The sequence below is a fragment of the Varanus komodoensis genome, unplaced genomic scaffold (assembly GCF_004798865.1).
Source record: "Varanus komodoensis strain SLA01 unplaced genomic scaffold, ASM479886v1 scaffold14_1, whole genome shotgun sequence".
Classification (NCBI taxonomy): domain Eukaryota; kingdom Metazoa; phylum Chordata; class Lepidosauria; order Squamata; family Varanidae; genus Varanus; species Varanus komodoensis.
The window spans coordinates 13547437-13571175 of NW_025335438.1; the positions used below are offsets into that span (position 1 = coordinate 13547437).

The 23739-nt window shown below is 38.5% G+C and overlaps 1 protein-coding gene across 1 annotated transcript in view; it reads left to right on the forward strand.

The window, feature by feature from the left end:
- LOC123020571 (cytochrome P450 7B1) overlaps positions 1–23505 on the forward strand; it is a 113016-nt gene extending 89511 nt beyond the window's left edge. Inside the window, exons 3-6 of the mRNA XM_044424456.1 lie at positions 5812–6399; positions 6863–7069; positions 14992–15170; positions 21934–23505. Coding sequence (XP_044280391.1) covers positions 5812–6399; positions 6863–7069; positions 14992–15170; positions 21934–22221 — 1262 coding nt within the window. The 3' untranslated portion in view covers positions 22222–23505. The remainder of the gene's footprint in view (positions 1–5811; positions 6400–6862; positions 7070–14991; positions 15171–21933) is intronic.
- Positions 23506–23739: the final 234 nt, after the last annotated feature.

A 23739-nucleotide genomic window follows, 5' to 3' on the forward strand; every position in this document is an offset into this window, starting at 1 on the left:
TGAGGTCTGTGTGCCAGTTCAGTTAATCTGGTTTAACCTGGACCCCAGCCCTACATGAACTATATTGTCTTAGCGTTATTCAAAAAATGCAGTATGCTCACTACTTTCAAGGCAATTGGATTCTCCAAAGTAATTTTTCATATCTTATGCATCATTCTTTTTTGCTGCTAAGAGACAGTGCAAACTGAATAGGAATCCAAAGCCTTCTTAACAGGGATTGTAGCAGAAATCAAAGATTTGTGGGAAAATGGGCAGTATTATCAATAAAAAGAAACAATAATCTAAGGACTGTTTGGCCTTCAGGGTTCAGGGCCTTTTTAAAAATCCTTTTCATAAGGCTAAGGGAGTTTTCATAAGGTTCTCTCATACAGGCTTGTCTCTTCATATTCCACTGGAAAATTAGCATTAAAAGACACTGCCAAATTCATACAGTGAAATTCATTAAACTGTCACTTTAGACCTTCTAAAATTGGGTCTAACAGAGTTGCTTTTAGGAATGCTTGTGGTCTGATCCTTTGAACTCCTTGCCTGATATGGGACTCAGTTCCTGGAACAATTCAGGTGAATGTTTTGGCTTGTGAGTACAGTGAGGATAGCTTGGCTTTCAGTGTTTCAAGAAGGAAAGAAGCAAAAGTCCTCTGAGGTATTTTCTGATTGCATCTGGATTGGCAAATTACTGAGGTGAGTTTGGAAAACTGTACAAGTGATTTTGTCAGGTTCTGCCTTGAATTCTGTATTGACTTTAGGGCAGATAGTGTAATAAAACAAAATTTCAAAACCAGCAAAAAATAGTCCAGACAGTTGCTTCTAGTTTTTATTGGTTCTGTGATTTTATGCTGTTGTTTTTATGTGAACCATCATGACCAGTGGAAAAGGTAGCATATAAATCAGTTTTTAGATAATGTAAAAATTGTTTTACCTAGCAGTAAAAAGAGAGGGAGGGAGTTGTAGGTGTCTGCTGCTAAGGAGATTTTTTTTCAAGATGGTAGAGTAGATACTAAGTGTGCAAGCCTATGCAGGTTAGGCAGAAAAATGTCTGTGATGGGCAGAAAAAAGTCCCAGCATGCTGGGATATGCTGGGACCTGTACGACTTTTTTTCTGTGCAAATCTGAAAAGAATCAGACCCTAAAACTATGATGTTATCTACAGTAGTAAAAAACAGGACAGGCTGTACATTGCCCAAAAGACAATTTTGAGCAGGCTGAGGGCGCTGCCCCAAATGAATTGGCTGCAGTCTTGGAAACTATAGGATGCTGGACAGAATGGCACATGCAGCAGAGCCTGCTGCAATCTCATAGGTCTACCCGTATCTGTGCTTAAAATGAAGTTTGATTCTTTGGTGGGGGCAGCCACTGGACACTTGAAAGCGAACTTAGTTGCACAGTTTTGATTCTGATCTGAGCTTTATATGGAAGCGCTCCTTTGAAATCACTTGACCATATATCCACATCCGATGCATGTTCACTGTCGAGTATTACTCTCAGGTAGTCTTGCACAGGACAACTGGTTTCTTGTGCAGAAATACACGTTTTCAAAACCTATATAGTCCTTTATCTTGTGGGCATTACTGTTCTTTCCTTTCAATATTTAAATCAATGAATAATAAACAATTATTTCCTGGAAATATTCAATTAATGTGCTTTCCTTTTGTAAGTTAATGCAATGTAATCCATCATAGATATATTTGATCTGTATTAGAACTCAACACTTACCGCATTTTTTTCCCTTTTATTTCTTCCATCTCAGTCATGGTGTTGCCTTGCCAAATGAGGTTCACTTTTTGGCATGCTGTAGCTGAAACTTCTCTGACAAATAGTGGCGTTGATCTCTCACTTGTCAGGAATGTATTGCAGAAAGCCCTATATTTGAATGGGTTTGCATGGTACTCGTGTGAATAAAGACACTGAGAGCTTAGTCCTAAACAGACCTTATCGGAAACAAATCCAACTGATTCCCAGGGGAGTGCAGTTTAGGCTTATATTATAGTCATATAGGATCTTATTTCACACAAACGTATTTGGAGCAGGAGCAACAGTAAAATGAATGCTTAAAGAATGACTTGAAATTATGTTGATATTTAAATATATAAGAATTTGGAATTGTTTTGCAAAATGTTGAAATGGAGATCATAAAGCAGCTCATATCTTTCATTCAAATATAGCAGATGGTGAACAGATGGTTTAAATTAATATTAATTAATTTTTAAAGAAACCTTAAATTGTTTACCCTAAGTACTCAAAGTTGGGAAGCTAGCTGACATCTCCAGGTTAATAGCATTCAAAATCAGCTTGTGAAATACAGCACAACTGTGTGCTATTTTCAATCTTTTGGTCACAACTTTGATGCTTCTAGTAAAAAGTGATGCTCAAGATGATTTCATTGTTTAAGTGTGATTTGTGGCCAGGTTGAGGCAGGTGGGGGAGGGATGAGAACAATCGAATCTCTCAGCAGTTTGGGGCTGAACTTTGTAAACAACTCGTACTTACTACCTCTCTACAAACTGGAGATGTGATTTATTATCTTTGGGTGCAGATGCACTGGGCAGATCTTTGAAAAGGTGGAGCTACCAATCCAAATAGTTTTGTACAACAGAAAAGTAATGCAAACTTTTACAGTACGAATCAGAATAAATCTTACTGCATCACTATGCTTGCTATAAGCACACTTAATGGGCTTTCAGTGCATCTACTAATAAAACATTTTTCTTAAAAATGCCCAGGTTGAATATACATTTATTGATTTAGTGATTGATTGTATTTGTATGCTACAAAGGTTTTCTGGGCAGCTCACAAGGAAAGGGACAACAACATGATCATAAAATTGCAACAAGATTACCTTTGACATCCGATATAAACCCTTGAAATCCTGGACTTATACTTTCTCCTTTCCTCTATGTAAAACCTGAATTGTATCACTATGGCTGAAGGAAATCTTAATTTGATTTTAAATTAGAGATAATGAGGGAAGTAATGGAAGGATAGTGGACAAGAGAGGACATTTTCCTTCACAGTAAACTTTGTGAGGATTGCTGAAGTCTGAAATTCTATATAAATCTTTTTAATGGTTCTGTTAAAATAGGGTTTACTACACTCCTTAGGAATGAATAGGATTGTTTCATATTCTGAATGGGAGAATGGAGCAAGTTTGACAAAGTGAACACAGGCAAGCCACCTATCCATCCTCTTAGCCCACCTAAATAATAATATTGTGTTGAATCCATCGATTCTCTCCAGTGGAAGAATTTTAATCACAGGAAGGCTTCTTCTATTAAAGAAATTTATTCAACTTATGAAAGGAACCTTTGGGCACTATTATTATTGTTTTTCAAAGAGTCACCCACCCTACCTAGGAAGCAACAAATTTCCTAATGTCAGTGGTTGGATTTACTCTACAACCTTATGATTGAAATAATTACAAAACCTGGAATGCATTTAAGGTAAACCAGTGCTCTGCTCATCAGCAACTTCATTCAAGCCAGGGGTTGCCACTTCAGCCTTCCTGGTTGTCCAGTGTGTATAGTGGTGGCATGTTTAGGTTGTGAAAAAGGTTATTCCAGAGTAAGTAAAGATCCCACCTGCCTCAACCATCTCAGTAGAGTCCACAGATTGGTTGCCTATCAACAGTTAGTATTAGGCAGCAGATTGAACAGGCAGGCACACAGGTCAGCTGTTCACAGTCTTCTGCATTATGGTGAAATGAAAAGTATTACTAGTTAAATTAGAATAATTATCTCTAACTTTGCATTTAGACATATGTAAGCACATGCACATTTATGCAAACGAGCATCTTCTTTTATTCTTAGTGTTGGATATTTTTGTCATTCGTAAGTGGCCATCCCATGCATGATTGAAATCTTATTAATTCAGTTTAACTTTATTTACTTATTTGACATGTATTTATTTGACATGTATCCCACCCCATCAGTCCATTTATTTATTTATTTATTTGTGTATATGTGTTTCCATGCTACATTATATTCAGATCTTATATTTGAGCTTCTTAAATACCTAAACAGTCTTGATAATAATAAGTATAAGGGTTAGTAAACATTTGTGATAAGGTAACTAATTTCCATTGGGCACAAGCCCATCAGCTGTCATCAAAGAACCATTTGATGACTGGCACTGTATGTGCTGCCGCCGGCCCAGCCTGCCTGTAAATTCTACAAAGGCACATAGAACAGTTTTCTTAAGACATAATTTTAAAAGTGGCTTCCATGGTCACTTGGAAGTTCTCTTAATAACATGGTCTCTTAAGACACCATTTTAAAGATGGCTACCATGGTTAAATTCTTATACGGCTGAAGGCTTATGTGGAAAGCTACCATATCTGAGAAAATGCCTTTGGTTTTTATGCAGAAGAACAGTCAAACATGCAGTTCTTCCTCTTTTGAATCTGAATGCATGGATTGCTTCCAAGGCTGTGCCTATGAGTAGAATCAGTTAAGAGCATCCACCAGTTGTAGTGAACCAACATTTCCTAGTATACTGCCTATGAGGCATGATGGTGATGCTGCTATTGATTAAAATGTTATGCACGGTTATTTTCATTGGATAGTACATTAACATTGGACAAAATAGGTAAACACACAGGATTAACACAAGATCTATGATGGATCAGACCGAGGAACCACCTAATCCAGCATTCTCTTCACAAAGTGATCAAAGAGCTGCCTGTGGGAATGCCTTTGTGTCTGTAATCCTAACCAAACTCATTAAGTCCCATGAAGGCAGTAGGGTGTGGAATACAGGACTAGGTTGTTAGTTAAGAAAACATGGGAGATGTTCTAGAATTCATTCCAGCTGGATATGATTTTATACAATACAGTTTGATACAAGGCAGCTTACAGGGAACTTAAAGCTAGGGATCCACTTTTGAAGCCCACAATCCTCACAGCCAACTGTGCCTCTGAGATCATAGAAGTGATCAGAGAGTGTAGGGAGGAATTGCAGGAAGAAGGAATGATAGTTGCCCTCCAGATTGGCACAGCTAAACAGCCAAAATCAGCAACCTACATGATTTGCAGGGAGAGAGGATATTTGCCTCTGTACTTCTGCCACCCTGCATAAAATATCCCAGAAGATTATGGGCAACCTCATTTGATTGCACGCTTAAGAAACTGATTAAAGAATCCTGCAATGACTGTTTATGACTTGTTAGCAAGAACAAAAATGCTACTTGCAGAGCAACAGAAATGAAATAAAAAGCCAGTTAATGGAAGGATTCTGCAGGAAATTTGTAGTGTATAATAATATGTAAATTACCTATTATTATCAGTACCTAAAAAGATAATGGTAAAACCATTTTCTTGATGACTAGAAAAAAATAATTATGTATTTCAATAAGAATACCCTTCATGAAAATGTATCTTCAAATGTTGTAAAGCTGACTTCATGTGAACCTAACCTTCTTCCTACTTTAAAGTTTATAGCAAATTGATACATGTACATAATAATTTCTTTTTAATGAGTTACATATTTTTTAAAAATATATCAAATAGTATTTTAAGATATTTTAAAAACTTAAATCCAAATTATTTTCTTTCGATAGCGGTTGATTTTGTTCAGTGCAGTCCATATCCAATGTTTCATAATAAATCAATCTCCATTAGAACAGAATCATTCCAGTTTAGTCATATTGGCTATATCTCACATCTCAATATTTCAGCATTGAAAATGCCTCGCACATGGAAGATAATATATATTCTCTTATTACTACATTGCTCTCTCAAGGTAGAGTAGAACAATAAGAAAAGAAAGGTTAACTTAAATTGCCCTACTAATTTTCAATATTTTCTTTTTCTCCATTAGGAAAATATATTACATTCCTAATGAATCCCCTGCAGTTTGGTTCTATAATCAGGAGCAACAAGCATCTGGAATTTGAATTTTCAGATCAAGCAGGATCGAAGGCATTTGACTTTCCACCCACTGTGAATGAGAAATTCCCAGAGCTAAATGAGCACCTGCACAGGATGTATCAGTACCTTCTTGGCAAACCACTGGATACTCTCTCGGACAAGATGATGAAAACCCTCCAGGATCTACTTAAGGAGAGGTTTTCACAAGCAACAGATTGGAAAATGGAAAAATTGCACAAGTTTTGCTTTACCTTAATATTTGAAGCCAGTTTTAGAACACTTTATGGAAGTGATCCAGATAGTTGCAATGCTGTTGATGTAATTGGAGACAAATTTATTAAGTTTGATGCCAAGTTTCCCTTATTGGCTTTAAAAGTACCAATTGCATTTTTGGGATCAACCAAAAGGATCCGGAAAGAACTCATTGATTTTTTTTATCCTAAAAAAATGTCAAAATGCTTGGAAGTTTCTGAAGTGGTCCAAAACAGAATGGATCTGTTCGAGATGTACAAGCAGCTTGGAGAGTATGACAAAGCCGGTAGCAAACTTTTTCAGTGCTTGCTTGTCTAGAATCAGATAATTTACTAGAGACCTTTGAAATAAAATGGCAAAATGGCGACCTTGAACATTTTTAATGTTTTTTCTAATTGGCTAATGATAAAATGTTTTACTCTGAAACAACCCTGTATGATAATTGATTTTCTCTCGCTCCCTCTCTTTTTTGGCTGAGGTGGTAAAACAAGATATTTAATGGTGATAATGAGCGAGATTATAACTGAGCAGCATTTCCTCCCTTTATTTCGCCCCCACCCCCACCCTGAAATTACATTTCAAACTATTCTCATTAAGCAGAAAATTAGACTTCAGAAGCCTATTGGTCCTCATTAGCATTCACTGATCCTTGGCTGGGTCTGTGTCCTAACATCTTTTAATTAGCACACTGCAAATCTAATCAGTGTAATAAATGCTATTAATCTTCCTTTTCACTTATTTTCTCCCAGCACATCATTTTGCCTTCATGTGGGCCTCTGTGGCAAACACGATTCCAGCTACATTCTGGGCCATGTATTATCTTCTGCGGCACCCAGAAGCTCTTGAAGTGGTGCGTGACGAAATTGACCATTTGCTGCAGTCAACAGGTCAAAAGATGGGGCCTGGATACAGCGTATGCCTCACTAGAGAACAATTGGACAACCTGGTCTACCTAGGTAATTTATTTTATCCCTCCTGAAGAAAAGTAGGTATCTCCCTGTAAACTCAGTTTATCACTCATTCTATTTAGTGAGAAGGTGGAGAACACAGCTGCTTAATTGACATAATAACAACCATTTACATCAATTATAAATTATGTAGTTTATAGCTGGAGATACACTCGCTGCATGTAAACATAAAAAGCCCAGGTAATTAACTAGGCAAGGTATGGAAAGGCTGAATCAGTGCTTTGCTGTTATTTACCAAAAAGTTTATGCATATTAAGTTTGATTCTTAACATCTGCTGAAGTGGTAATGCATTACAAAGACTTCCGTGCTATATTGCAAAGCCAGACCTTTTTGCAAATTGAAAGGAAGTATTTGGAACATTGAATTTACGTTCCAAATATAATTACATTTTACAACAATTGCTTTTTTAAATGCCTTTGAAGGTGTAAAAGAAAGTGTGTGTTCCAATTTAACTACAAGTTGGCTGCTCACTAGCTAAGCAGAAACAGAAGTTAATATTTTCAAGTCAAAATAGTTATTTACAAAAAAATGGTGTATTTGGAGTATTAAGAAACTGGCTGGCATCCCACTTCTTGGAAAATGTTTCTGTTTCGTAGCTTTCCTGCATTGTCTATATTCCTGATTTGTAAAAACAGCAACAAACCCTTTATTAGTTAGAAATAAGAGCCAACTGAAATACCTACAATGCTTTGCCATACAGATCTCCCACAGAAATTATCATCTCAGAATGCATATGGGGTGAAAGCAACAGTTCTTTGCCTCTGGTTTTAATCTTATGTTGTTCTTAGTTTTGTTTTAATCTTATTATGAAAACTTTAGAGCTGGTGATCAAAGCCATGCTAGGAATCCTGGAAAAAAAGAATAGGTATGATAGCGGTATGCAAAAATATGCATGAAGTGAGAGAGTACAGAAGGAGACATTTTTATTCCTCTCTCATAATACCCACAAAGTTGGTTGGTGAAAAGTGCAGGACAGATAAGAGGAAGCACTTCAGACAATGCATAATTAAATTCACTTCCATAAGAAGTAGTGTTGGCCACCATGTTGGGTGGCTTTAAAAGTTGATTAAACAAACGTAGGATATCTATCAGTGATTATTAATCATGATGACCCTGTACTATCTCCGGTTTCAGAGGAAATATACTGCAACTGTACCAGTTGCTGGGACCATGAGTGGAAGGATGACATACAAGTGCTTTGCACACAGGGAACTGGTTGGCCAGTGCGTGTTCAGATGAAAGCTAAAGTGGAACCTTAGTCTGATCCAGTATGGCTCTACTTATGTTTATAAGAAAATGGAACCAAAAGTCAATCTAGTCCAGCATTCTGGTAACACACTGACCAACCAGCTGCTCATAGGTGTGGTCACCATAACCAAAACATAGCATTTTAGGTGTGGTCATGCCATAGATTTTTATAAGGGAGAAATAATATTGTCTGTCTTATTCTGATTTCCTTCATAATCATGCCTAAAATTGATTTGCCTTTTTCATAGCACCCATACACAGGATTATTTTCATCAAGCTGTCCACCACAATGCCAAGATTTCTTTCTTGGTCAATCACTGCTAGTTCTAATCACATCAGTTTATACTTGAATTTGGGAGTTTTCCCCACTGTGCATCACTTTACATCTTGCATTCATACAACCACATTTTGATACCCATTCTTCCAGTTTGGAGAGATCATTGGGAGCGCCTTGCAATCTCTTTTTGTTTTAACCACCTAAATAATTTAATATCATCAGCAAACTTGCCCACATCACTGCACACTGCTAATTCCAGTTCACTTATGAACAATTTCTTATTTTTTGTTTCTGTTCTTTATCCAATTACTGATTCATAAGAGCACTTCACATTCTATGACTGCTAAGTATTTTCAGCAGTCATTGGTAAGGGACTTCATAAAACGTATTTTGGAAGCTCAAGTAAACAATGACTGTGAACTCATTCATCTCTGTTTATGTGTGTATTGACCCTCTCAAAGAACTCTAAAAGATAATTGATACAGGACTTACCTTTCTAGAAGCCTATCAGCAGGGCTTGTCCTTCTGTACGCTTACTAATTTTATTTATTTATTTAAGATATTTGTATGCCGTCCTTTTAGCAGTGCTTTCAACTAATTTACCCTGAAAAGATGCTAAGCTAACTAGTCTGTCATTTCCTGGTTTTTTCACTCTATCACTTTTGAAAATCTGGTGCTAAATTGAATATTCTGTCGTACTTTGGTCCAGAAATTAATGTCAGGGACATATTATAGACTGTTGTTAGAAGATATGGGCTATTTCAATGTCCATAGGTTTACCCTACAGGGATAGGAAGTAATACCGAGTTCCCATCTCTGTGGAGCAAAGATGTGTTCATAGTGGTGGCCTGATGCTGATAACACATTGGCTGCAGGTATATGACCCTGTTCAGCATCATGGCAGAGGTACAAAACTTTCATGTTCCCACTGGCTGCTTTGTATGCTTGAGAGCTCCTGTTACCAAGAGCTGATACACATTTTATAAAAAGAAGTTAATTGCTTTGCACACATGTTTATAGATCTATAGCAGAGTGGGGAAAGATACTGACCTATAGCTACCATCGTCTCTGTTGTAGCTCTTATTACATGACATAAAATTGTCTCTGACTTATGGTGACTTTATGAATGACTGTGATCCAAATGTCTCATCCTTCATCATCTCTGTCCTTGGGTGGACTGTACCTTTGCTATTCTTGGTATACAGTAAACCTTCTGGTAAAGGCAGTAAAGCCGTGGTATGTGGTAAATTTTTAAATGTAGGCACTCAAGAGTGACATTGCCAAACTTCCAAGGAGTGTCTGAACATTTAGACAGATGTGTTGATTCATATCAATAATATAGTTGTAGCAGTTTTAATTTCACTTCAGGATTAGATCTTCTGTAAAACTAATGGGTCTTAATTTCTCATCCAAGATCAGGCCACCCCAAATTATTTTGCATTACAACATTTATGTTGTTTCTGAGAAAATTGCAAGGTTGCAGCTAAACAGAAAATTCTGATGGGAACAGAAAATTCTGAGGTGTGGTACATAATTTCAGCGTCCCCTGTTAATTGAAAAGAGCAGGCAGAACCCTAAGAGTCCTGATTTTATCTATGCTACTCCAAAGAGTGAGCCTAATTAGGATAAAGTGAGACTGGTGCATTTTTGTTCTTAAGAGATGAAGATAGTAAATGTGTGAGGGTAACTAGGAGACCAGACTATAGAAAACTCTTCTTCAGTTACATGATTTGTATCTTTGACTGATCTGCTCTTACTGCTTATTGCATTTCTAACCAATGTCATCAGAGTTTGTCATGTGCTCACTTCATATTCAAAAACATTTGGAATCAAACAAATATATTTCACTAAAAGAATATAACAAAGCACATGTGATGTTTCAAACATATAATTCCAATATAGTTTATCTGAAGAGTCCATAAATCATAATAGGGGTTGATTTTTGGAGGACAAGCCTAAACTGACATTACATAAATCTATAGAGTTCTGTTTTTATTTCTTTTTCACTCTAGAGTAGGTACAGAGAGCCCCACCTGGATCTTAAAAGCCCTCCTTTACCCTTTTTCTAATCCATATTGCACATCCTTACTTTTTAAAAAAAAAAAATAAAAAAAAAACATTTTGCTAGAGATGAATTTAAAGTCATGCCCATTTTTGCCTTGAAAAGAGGATTCTGCTTTGCAGAAGACATATGAACATAAGAAACTGCCTTATACCAATTTGACTCTATCTGTTGTCTGTTGCCTGTTCTAGCATTCTCCAACCTGGTGTACGTTCAATGCAGAAAAGGCTTGTTACAAAGTGATATACAGCAGTCTAAATCAGTGTTTCTATTTCTCAGGACTTTCTGTATACACCTTAAAAGATTTCATCCAAAGATTCAAAAATAAGCTTTCCTAATTCCAGTTTTCCATGTTATAACAGGGGAAAGTGATACATTTTCCTGTTTCATAGAATCATAGAATAGAATGGGCTATAAGGACATTGGGTTCAACCCCTACTGTTGCAGGACACTAATTTATACCATCCCACTCAGATGGTTACAACTATGCAAGTTCCTTGTCTAGCCAAGACTCATTCTGTCCCTCCATATTCTTAAAAATCTGTGGATAACAATGGTCATTGAACTGCAGGATCCAGTAGTCCAAAAGTACAATGTTCATGTATTGACTAGGTACTTTTAAATGTCTTATGAAATGCAAGATTATATCTTAGGATGGAGAATATACATTATTGAAGCAAAACACAAATCTTTTTTGGGTGCTGGCTCAATGTTAGTAAGGAGCTGATGGAAGCCAGGTTTATCACAGAATTGAAAATACCAACACTAAGAAAATATTACTTCAAATTCTAGCGATGGATGAGAATTTCAGTTCAGCAGTTATTTATAATAATTTACCAGATTTCACAAATTTCTTCATATTTGAAATGGAAATAGCTTACTAAAAATCCACAGGTGAGAGAAACCAAACCTGACATTTTTTCATCTTGATTCACAACTTTTAGTACTTCGGTCTTTAAAAACTATATTCAGCTATATTTGTGGTACTGAATTAGGGTTACATAAGCCAGCACAGGGAATTGGTTGTTTGACCTTGAAATAGCCCACATTTCTGAGCTTTGTCCATCGTAGCAAACAACAGTATTCAAAAGCCACCCAGCTTGTGTCTCAGTCCACCATGGCTTAAATAAGCCACAGTGGGCTTTTTCGATCAGGTGAACCAGGTGCTTATTTATATAGTCACATAAGCTTGGCTAGATCAAAAGATATCCCAGATATTTGCATATTCAGCCACTATTTTTCTTTCATGTCCTCTTGATCCATATAAGGTCCTATTTCGTGCTAAATGCTTAGTATAAAATTAACAATTCATTAAGTGCAGTAAGTTTTCTTATTAAACAGTTACAGATCGGGATCATGTTTAATTAAAATTAACTTGCTTATGAAAGCCAAATGCACTAATGATTCACAATGACCTTTTATTACCTGCAGTCCCTTGTTTTGGCTGGATGATTGACAGCTTGCTGTTTGGCTACCGTGTTGTATTTCAGCTGACAAGACTTTTCATTTTAACTCAATTTGCCTGCCTATCACAAGCTGGTGGCAGGCCAGGCTCAAGTCGCCCAGCTTTGCCTCAGCAGCTTGCTCTATTTCTCATTAGTACGCATTTATTCAGTGGAAATTGGAAGACAAATGCTTGAAGGCATGTGAACTAAGTATAGCAAATTAGGTTTAAGGACTGAATATTTATAAGTATATTGAAACGGCTTCGACTTTTAAAAAAAGATCTAGGGTGAATTGAAAGTAGAGTATGTAAGAGAAAAGAGGTGTGGGATTATTCTAAAAATAACAATACTATGGGAAGTCTGCTGTCTCTGTGTGCATAGAAAATGTGTCAACTTTTCTGACAACCCCTCTTTATTCTGTAAAATTTCAGCTACTTGTGTGTGGTGGGGGGAAAGGGAGGAAAAATGAGGGTCATGTTCATTTGCTGCTTGGTTATCCCTTGGTATGCTTTAAATTGCCTTGTTTGTTCGGCACTAGCACAGAAACAGATGTTGCTTTACCGTGCTGGATAATTTACTGTACCTCATGGTGCAGAATGGAAGGCCTCCCAAGCTACCCAGCTGGTCTGACAGGAACACTGGCTTGTGTCTACTGAACTATGACAACAGCAAGCACGGACAGCAGTTTTATCATCCAGTTGTCAGTCTTCTCAGCACAGAATTCCAGCATTTCTGCAGAGACTATTGGGCAGGAATGAGGGTCTTTTCTGCTTGTTTATTTTAATGGTAGACTGCCACAGACCCATACAAGTCCCATCCTCCTTTGCTGATCATAATGTGACTCATTACTTTTGTCATCTAAGGATTATCTGCTGATTGCTCAGAGCAAGAGCTAAGCTCAGCTCCCCCCACATAACTGGTGCAGGAGGGTAAAACAGATTTGTCATTTATGATCTAACCACTAAGCCACACTTTGAGCTCCATTATTGTGATTAACTCCCTCATGAGATATGCTTGCCCAGTTGTCACTGCAATACCACAGTGGGCAGGAGACTGCCATGCTTCCAAGGAAAATATTAGCCAATCTGATGTGACTGTGTGACTCGTGCAGTTCCATGGAAACCTGCTATTTTGGCCGCAGTATGTCCCCAACCATTTTTCTTGCTGTTGCTGCATTTTCTTCACTCTCCCCTCCCAACGCACACGCACCCATTTGGTCCCTTCAGTGCACCGTGGTGTTACATATGTCAGCTACCATTTCCACACGGCAGGCTAAAATGGTGTGTTATCAGCTTCATCTTGCCTAGGCTAGAGACAGCCTACAAGAGTGGATTCTGGACCATTCCTTTGTATTTCATAAAATTTTTTGTTGCCAGAATGCTGCCAGTTGAAATCTATCGTGTCAGGTGCCTTGTGGCTATCCACAGTAGAGGCCATGTTCTGGAACCAGAGTTTTTTCTGGCTTCGTCACCAACAAGCCGATTTGACTCTTCCTGATTATAGTAACGAAGGCAGTCCAAAAGAATATGCACAGCCTCACTATACGTCACATTGAATCACAGCACTGGCCACACAGAGCTGACCGCAGCCTCATCTCTTTAGACAAATGCACGCTTAAGGAAAGAACTCCTGCGAGAAAGCATCCAAGGCCACTTTATTTGCTATGCATGCAGCAACAGATTTAATTTTTAGTGAAAGAACATTTGTTATTATCTTGTTCGGAGGTTTCTGCACTGGGTTTGTAGCTACCTCTCTTTGGGTTTGATGGGAGGGCCACAGAGCTGCACAGCTCACTAGCAGGAGATCTGTTATATATTCCAAAAACATGAAAGCCACCATCTCTTTGTTCTTCCATGAGAAGGAAGTTCTGGTTTGGGGTTTTGTGTATCGCATTTCATTTTTAGGCTACATTTTCACAGTGATGACTCAAAGAAGTCATGCCACCTATTACAGTGCCCAGTCATGCTGGTGGAAAAATAGTCAGTTTTGATTACAAAATGAGAGATGCAGCCCCAGACAGGAGCTACATGCTGGTATGCATGCTATCAGAATGATTTATGCAAATTATGCATATTATTCCCAATGGAATTCCCCCTCATACTGCCAGGATAAATTGCCGGAAATTGGCCATAAAATCTGTCATGCTAAGAGCAAGAGGTGAAGGCCACTGGGAGAGCAGGGACATTTGCCTTCTAGAGCCTTCCAAGTTATGGTGGGCTTCTGAAAAAGGTTTGGGATTTGTGTCAAAATATGACACAGTGTATGGGTTTCCCCCCCATTAACTCATCAAAGCACCACACATAATTTGAATTTGCTCAGCCAACAGTAGAAATTATGATAGGATGATATAGCAAAGGGTTGCTTGGTTCTTAATACCCTTACCTTGCAATAGGCTGCACAGTTATTTGAGTGGATGGATTTGTAATGCACAACGGAAGGCAGGCACCAGTGTCTTGAAAAGCAGGTTGGACAGAGTGTCAATGTTATTACTGGCATTTCATTGCAATCCTAGCAAAGTGTGTAAAATGCATAAAAGCATCCTTCCCTTTTGATTGTGCTGTTTTTCAATATGATGCCCAAATAATGGTTCTTCCACCCAAAACACTGCAGTGCCTAGAGCTTAAGAAAATTAATTGAATCCATCAGTAAGAATTACATTTAAAAGCTGAGAATAGCAAAGTGTCTTCTAGCCCTCCAAGAAAGTTTATTTCCTCTTTTGAGCACCCCAATCCAGTTTCCTTTGTTAGCTTCCTCCAGTAAACCTGTAGATTTCTGGCAGCTGTAGCAGTTTATCACTTTCAGTCAACTTCCATATTTTTTATGCTTTAGGGTCCTTATTTTCTTCTCCTTCCCCCTCTGCTCTTTATTTAAATTCAGAAAGTGCTGTAAATGAGAGTTTACGACTGTGCTCATCTTCCCTGAGTGTTCGCAGCATCAAGAAAGATTTCATGCTCAAGCTGGAAGGGAATCTGGAAATCAGTTTGCGAAAAGGAGACTGGATAGCACTTTTTCCTGCAACGGTGCACATGGACCCCGAGGTTTATGAAGATCCTAAGGTAAACATTCAGCTGGTATTACACATACCACTTCAGGCGCTTTTCAGTGTCCAGGCACTCTGCAATGTATAGAATTTTTTTTCCAGTGTGTGTGTGTGTAGTGGTGGGGGGGGGGGTGTTCCTTCTTGTGGAACAAATACTCTGACTTTCAGATTATTTCAAGGTGCCTACAGGTCAATGGCTTCATGGGCTAAAGAGAGAAATATGGTGATGAGGCTGACTGCTACCCCCTTTGAGAAGAACTGACAATTGTGCATTGACTACCATAAACTTGAAGCAAAATGTGGGCTTTGTTTGGCAGTGGATCATTGGTTGCCCAAAGAAGGCTGAATAATAGAAGGTGGTTTAAAGAGCAAATAATGTGGGTCATTTAGCTAAGTGCCCCCAAAGCTTCATTGACTCTCTAAAGCCCCTCTAATAGCGGTGTCTTCTCCAACCGTATGCTTTTTCACCTCCCTTTATAGGAATTGGCCCTTTTGTGGCCAATTAGTATGGCGTTGTGAACTCAAGATTGTAAAGCTGTTGCTCTGCAGTGAAGTTTTAAGGGTAATTGTGTCATCTTCTTGTATTGCTCCCCCAACCACTCCTTTCTGAAGCAAAAGTTAATGAATATCAAAGGTTGAAAATTAATCCAGGTTGCTCAGCCTTAATACTGCTCCAGAAGTTCAGCACCTGCATGCAAATTGAATTGGCGTGTTCCCTAGATTTTAGTGATATATTTTGTTGCTGGTTGGGGAGGGGGCTGAAACCACAGAGGAAAAAAAAACATTTCTAAGAAAGAGAGTCATAAAATCACTGACATGGCTTTGCATATGCCCATATATACATATGTGTGTAATTTCTTGATAATGCATATACTCTGTGTTTCAGCTTGTTTTGAACCACAGACAGTTCCAGAAAATCATGCTAATACTGGACTGGATCCAATGTTTTAATCTGCTGGTAGGAACACCCCCAAGTGAAATTCCCTGAGATGCTTCCAATTGCAAAGGGCAGGGAGGCAAGACAAGCTTTACTGATCCTTCTTCTCTCTGGCGCTCCCAAAGCCACCTCCTTCACTGTTCCAGGAGGTTCTATAACTCTCAGGAGTAGATTTTGGGAAGTGGAATATACAGGAGAGGGAGAATTGGTGAAGATCATCTCCTTTGCAGCCAGTGGAGAATCTGTGATGGATCATGTGCCTCCTAATGAAGGAAGGAGCCCTTCTGTCCATGGGAGGTGTTTGCTGGGTCCCACTCTCTTTCATTGGAAAATCATTATTTTAGTATTTTTAGAAAATGACATAAGAGATAAAGCACTCTGCTTCCCTCATTTGGCTACCCTCATGCTCACTTAATGCATTGCTAAATTGTCATGTGTCCAGATAATTCTAAGAGGTTTACAAAGCTGTCAACCTCAAAGTCAAATAAAACCATAATTATAAAGCATACGAGAAAAAACTGTGGCAGATTAAAAACACAATTAAAAGTTATTCTTAAGAAGTCGATATATTTCAAATATTTCACTGTTTTTTTGCCAAACGCCTACAAGATAAGAAAGTTGGAACCAGGCAAAAGTCCATAGGGACTTTCCACGATTATGCATGCCATAGCCAACACTACCCACCTGCCTCACTCTGTGGCATAACTCACCACTGACAGAAATGGTAACTAAACTAGGGCACCCTAAATTATCAACAGGCTAGTAGGAGATAAGCTATATTATCTCTCTCATGTATGTCAGTGGGTTTAAATGGTTGTTTGTTTGTTTGTTACATTTGTATACTGCCCCGTAACCCGTAGCACTTTCTGGATGGTTTACAAGTTAAAATAAGTTGCATTGGGTTCCCATCGAAACGATGAAGTGATGGGGACAGTTTTCCTTCTCACTGCATACACTGTATAGTAGCCATCCCTAATCTGATGCCTTCCAGATGTATTGGACTACAACTTCCCACTAGATCTGCCCCAGCCAGATGAGCAGTACATCCAAGACATCTGGAGAGCACCAGGTTGTAGAAGAATCCTGTAAATACATAGACATTAAGCAGATGTAATTGTATGCAGGTGACTGGTATGTTAACCCCATTCCATCCAGAATAGCTCCAAATAACCATATAACACATCACTGCAACTTCTGTTCTGTGCTTACCATACCATGTCTGCCCACATCTGGCCATGTATACTGCTCCTTCTACTCCCATACGGTATTTATTTAATTAATTGATATATGATTAATATTTATATAGCATCTTATCTGCTAAAAAACCATTGAAGTTGTGTACAGTCATTGAAAGAATAAAATATTAAAGCCATACAAGTAAGAGCATTAAAACAGTAAAATATTAAAACTATGTATTTTAGAAGGCTAAATTGAAAATCTGGATCTTCATACCCCCTTTAAGAGGAGCTCCTTGAGAGCACATTTTATACTTTGGAGAAAACATACACAAAAAAAGTCATTTCGTGCATGCCTAACAAATAGACGACTGTACATAACTGTGCCCACAAAAGGGTCCCTGCTTAAAATCTTAATACCCAGTCAGGTTCATAGTAGGACAGATGGTCCCTTACATAGTCAGATCTTAATCTGTTAAGGGTTTTAAAGATTAAAAGCAACAACTACACCTAGAATTTGAGTCAAGAAAGCAATTGGCAATGAGCTGTGATCTCTCAGTACAAGTGTAATATGATCCTAGAACCATGCACTGGTTAGCAGCCTAATAATTTGCACCAGTTGAAGCTTCTGGACACTATTCCAGGGTATCCCTACATAGAGTGCATTACATCAGACTAAAGCAGCCTTTGAGGGTAAATGCCCCAACACAACTTACAACAATCAATAAATACAATACAGTTAAAAAAAACCCTCCAAAGCAACAACAAAACTGCAAGGATAAAATCAGAACTAGCTAAAACTCAAAAAGGATTTTCATGGTATCTAAAGGCCTATAGTGGTATGTGGCAGCACTAGGTGAACACTTATAAAAACCAAGTTTCACATTTTGAACAGCACTATGAAGAAGTTCTTTCCACTAGCCACCTGTCTAATCTCAGTAGACACGTAGTCTGAGGCAGGATAGATGGGTAGTCTGAGGCTGGGTATCAAAGATGAGTAGGAAGGCCTATGTGAGAAAAGGGATTCTTTGATAACCTGGCCTCAATAAGCTCACAACTGCAAGGCTTAAAAAAAACCAGTTTGAACTAAGGAAGAGGCAGATAAGATGTTTTAGGAACAGAATACTGTATGATCATATCAGCCCATAATGTAGCCCCGTGAGACTTCAAGGCTTGATCTGCAACCACATCATGTATGGCATATGAAAGCAGCACTTCTGCACCAATTCATAACACTTGGTGGTCTCAACAACACTTATAAGGACGTCACTCTCACATCTGCTGATGCCAAAATTTGCTTACCTACAGTTGGATCCTTTCATTGGAGCACAGACATTCTTCCATTTAGATGCTAGGAAGCACTTCCTGGCAGTTAGGACCCCGAGAGTGTGGAATGGGCTTCCAGGGAGGTGGTTGAGGCCCCATCGGTGAGGATGTTCAAGGACAGGCTGGACATGCACATGGTGGGCATGTCATGAGTGGAGCCGGCTGGAGCTGGGGGTCAGACCAGAGGCCCCTTCTGACTCGCTTTGTTTCTATGTTTCTATTATACAAAGCCAGTTTCAACATCTTGATTTTTTGGCTTCAAACAATAGTGCAAAATATCATGCATGGTTATATTTAGGCATTATGAGAAAAAAACAGAACACATCTTTTAATAAGAAGAGAGATCGCAGATAGTTCCAGCATCCCAACATTCTGCTTCATACCAGCTTTTGGGAATTAACTACTATTGGCATGTTCACTTAATGTGCACTTTATGTGGCAATCATGATTACTGTGAGTGCATCAGTGTTAAACTGGTGGTTTATGCATGTGAGATGGGAATGCTGTATCTGCATCTTTTAAACACTTGTGCAAATATCTGGAAACCTTGTCTGGGTTGAAACTATCCAGTTCATCTACACTGGTGTATAAAGGTGCAGATATATCATATGTGAAAAAGTTGATACATCCATAGATATATGTCACCAAGCCATTTTAAAACTGTGCTTCTTCCCTATGGATAGCAGGGTAATGAACAAGTATGATTAAAATAATACACGGTGCAATAAAAACACTGAAATCACATCCTCATCATGAAGACAAAGATGGCAAAAAGTGAAAACGCATTTCTTCTTTGTTTTAATGGCCTCTTTATTGAAGCCAGGTAGCTTGCCATGATATCCATCTATTCTCAAGATTCCTTATCAGATTTATTAGACACATTAACCTAAAAGTTGTACAGAACAGATACAGCCAACTATGAATGAATGCAATGGCCACTATTAATCCTGGAATGAGGACAGATTCAACACTTACAGAGCAGTGCCCAGTATGGAAGCGTTCTACCCTTTTTAATCCAGATATAATTCTCCCTTTCCAGACTCAGGCTCTGAAGAAAAGGCTCTGCAGAAGCTGCCTGTCTTCATACAATTGATTTGTCTCAGGCTAGTCTCAGACCAATGTCCTCCGTTTCCTCCATTTCCTACAGCCAATAGGTATCAGAGTGGGACTAAAGCTTGACAGTTGAGTGCATAATTTAAGAACATAAGAGACATGCTGGATCAGACTGGTGGTCCACTTAATACATCAGACTGTTCACACAGGGGCCAAACCACTGTGGTATAGTGCTTAGAGTGTCCAGGATAGTTTCCAGTTGTTGTCATGCATATACAGCATGTTCTGAATTCTCCCACGTATCCCTAATGAATAGTACTCTGTCCAGTCCTCCCATCCCACAGGACTGATTGGGCTGGAGAATTGAAGCTTCTGTGGAACATTGTCAAGTTCAGAAAGTAGGAAGGTGAAACTTAGACAAAGAAGGTAGAAGGGGCTCAGTGGTAAAGGAGAGCAAGAGCACAGAGGCAAGGAGGGAAGAAATAAAAATTCCTATAAGAGCAGGTACACTCCTATGAGTAAAGCAGGTAGTTTTGCTTCATTTTTCCCTTCACCAGTGGTACATCATTTTTTAAAAATGGTTTCTTAAGGGCTAAATTAGTTGTGTGTGTGTGTGTGCGCGTGTGTTGCATGCATGCATGAATATAAGCCCATGCAGCTCATACAACTACAGGCAAACAGAAGGTAAACTGCATTTTTCAAGTATTAGAAATACTGTATGTATTGCCATGGGAATTAAGGTTTTCCCCACGACAGCAACTGTTCCTTGAAGGAAAATGTCTGGATTTCCACAACGTCTGAATGATTATACCTTGTTTATATTAAAAAATAGGCAAATATAATTCTGGTAAACCACCTTGTGTCTATGGAGCATATTGTCATTTTTGCTAATGTTAATTGGGCTTTGCAAATATAATTTGTAGAATCCCTGCAGTTTGTATTACTCTTTGTGTTTAAGCACTTTCAGAATTTGGACTGTAGAACTATAGACTGTGACTTGTGTCCAATAAGTTTCCTGAAAACAGGACAAATGGAGGTTAGGACTTGAATGCAACAGCCGGCTTCAACCTTGTACATTCCAGATGTATTAGACTGCAACTTCTATCATTTCCAGTCAACCTGGCAATTGCTGGTTGGAAATGATGGAAGCTGTAGTCCAGTATATCTGCAAGACACAAGGTTCAGGAAGGGTGCTATTTAAACTATAATGCATTGAAGTTTTCAGTATGAACAGCTATTTTTAAGACCATTTCTGTACCGCTTCATTTTCACACAAGCTGACAAATGGCAATAAGGATCTGCAGAAGTCCACATACACCTTCCTGTTCTGATAGTCCCTAAGTATGATTTTGCCCCTGCTTTCTTTGCATACACATTAGGGCCTCAGTGAATAAGTATTGAATGCACAATCCTATGCATGTTTAGACAGATAGGTCTACAACCCCATGATGCCCCAGCTGGTATGGCTGGCAGGGGCATGTTGAGAATTGTAGGCCTTCTGTCTGTCTAAACATACATAAGGTTATACCCTCGTTCACTGAAGATGTAGAAGCTGTCAGTCATGTTTGGATAAAGCACACAAAGTATAATTAGTGGAGAAGTTTTATAGATTTAGAAAGGATCGCATATAGCCTTTTGTTCAATCATTTGATTACAGTGTATGGAGTGAAGTAATCTAAAATGTATGGGCTACAATTATTTATACCTTGCCTTTTCCTCCAAGGAGCCCAAGGCAATTACATTACCTTTGTCTTTTTTCTATCTTTACAACAACCCTGCATGGTTGATTAGGTTCAAAGTCAGTGAGTGGCGTAAAGTCACCCATGTAGGGACTCCAGCCTGGATCTTCAGTCCTACTTCAATTCTTTAATCGCTACATCACACTTACTTTCATTAAAGCTAATCAACTTACTTTTGCATAAATATGCATAGGATTACATTGGAGAAGAGATTGAACATGACATGGTATGTTATCTGCTGCATATGCACATGGAACTCAACATCAGTAGACACAAATCCTGTGAGAAACCAACTGTGTTGAATGTGATCTGGGGGGGAAAACCTGGGGAATTGGGTCTAAGATGCTGGGAAAATATAATTCAGCAAGAAGATTTGTTTGCAAAGTAAGATACACAATCTAAGTTAAGTTTTGCAATAAATGTCCCCATTACCTTTTCATAATTCTTAAGACACAGATGTAGTCCTGGCTTCTGAAAGCAACTGATTCTTAGATCCATTTTGTTCTCCTTATAGCTACAATATTCATTTCCATGTTGTTTTTCTTTCAGAATTATAAATTTGACCGTTATGTAGAAGATGGCAAGAGGAGAACATCCTTCTACAAGCAGGGAAGGAAGCTGAAATATTTTTTAATGCCTTTTGGCTTTGGAAGTAACATATGTCCAGGCAGGTTCTTCGCAGTTAATGAAATTAAAATATTTTTGTTTTTTTTGTTGAGTTATTTTGATGTAGAAATAATGGAAGATAAAGAAGTTAGGAGTGACAAAAGTAGGATAGGCCTTGGTATCAAATTGCCAGATTCTGATGTTATTTTTCGTTACAGGGTAAGGTCTTAATGCAATAATTTGCTTGCTGAAGTTAAAAAGATCCTACTCAGATCATTTCTGTCTCTTTTGGCTTTCTTAGCTTTCTGATGGGTTTACTATTCCTTCTGATATATTTCGTATGGTAATATGGTGGTTCTGCGTACTTGCAGAGAAGTGCCATAATCATTAGTCAGGAAGCATATAGGGTAAGAATATAAGAACTATGTTGTCACAGACGAATAGGCCAGCCAATCCAGCATTTGATTCACACTGTGGCCACCAGCTGTCTGTAGAAAACCCCCAAGTAGGACATAGCACCTTTCTGTTCATGATACCCAGCACTTGGTGAATAGAGGTATGCTGTGACTGACACGGAAAGCAACATGTAACTACTTTGACTGATACCCATTGTTAGATTGACCTTCTGTCTCATTCTCATTTAAAGTTATCCTGTTGATGAAATGAATTTTTAAACTTATGCAGTGTGAAGAAGTAGTATTTTTCTTTATATCTGTTCTGTATTTCCAACCAATCAACTTCATGGAATGATACAAAGTTCTAGGACCATGTGAGAAAGAGAAACATTTCCCCCTATCCACGTTCTCTACACTATGCATAATTTTGTACAACTTGAATAATTATGTACACAAATGTATAATTCTGTATACCTTGTACATATGATTTTGTACATGTGTAATTCTGTAGCTATGATTTTGTCTGCCCTCACTCACCCATTTTATAAGCTAAATAGGCCCAGGGAAACCTTTACTCACAGTTAGTCCTATCCCACATTTCAGTTGCCCATTTTGTTCACTTTTTCCAATTCTATAATATTCTTTTTAGGTATAGTAAACAGAATTTCACACAAACATGGTAGTATCACAGATCTGTACTAAGGGCAATATGATAGTGCCAGTTTTAATTGTATTCCTTTACTGACAGACTGACTGAGTAAACTTTTTCTGTGAATTTTTTAAACATCTGACTGAACAAATGAACACTATAAGATCTCAGACTGTGACTGTAGAGTTTTGGGGTTCAAGCTCCATGTGTACTGCACCAGGCCATGGAATCATTGGCCTGCCAAACAGAACATGCTACTAAAGCAGAAATCCCTCCAGGAAACAAATATACTTCCAGGAATCAAGACCTATAGAACCTTATTGGACTTAAATCAGAATATGCATGTATACAGGTTTGTTTATATCATAAAGGTAAAGGTAAAGGTTTCCCTTTGACATTACGTCCAGTCATGCCTGACTCTAGGGGGTGGTGCTCATCTCCGTTTCCTAGCCGAGGGAGCCAGCGTTTGTCTATCTCAGTGGTTGTGTGGCCAGCATGACTAAACACCGAAGTGCATGGAATGCTGTTACCTGCCCACCGAAGTGGTACCTTTTTATCTACTTGCATTTTTTGCATGCTTTCGAACTACAAGGTTGGCAGGAACTGGGACGGAGCAACGGGAATTCACCCCGTTGTGCACATTCGAACTGGCGACCTTTCGATCTACCAGCCCAGCAGCACAGCGGTTTAAACCACTGCGCCACC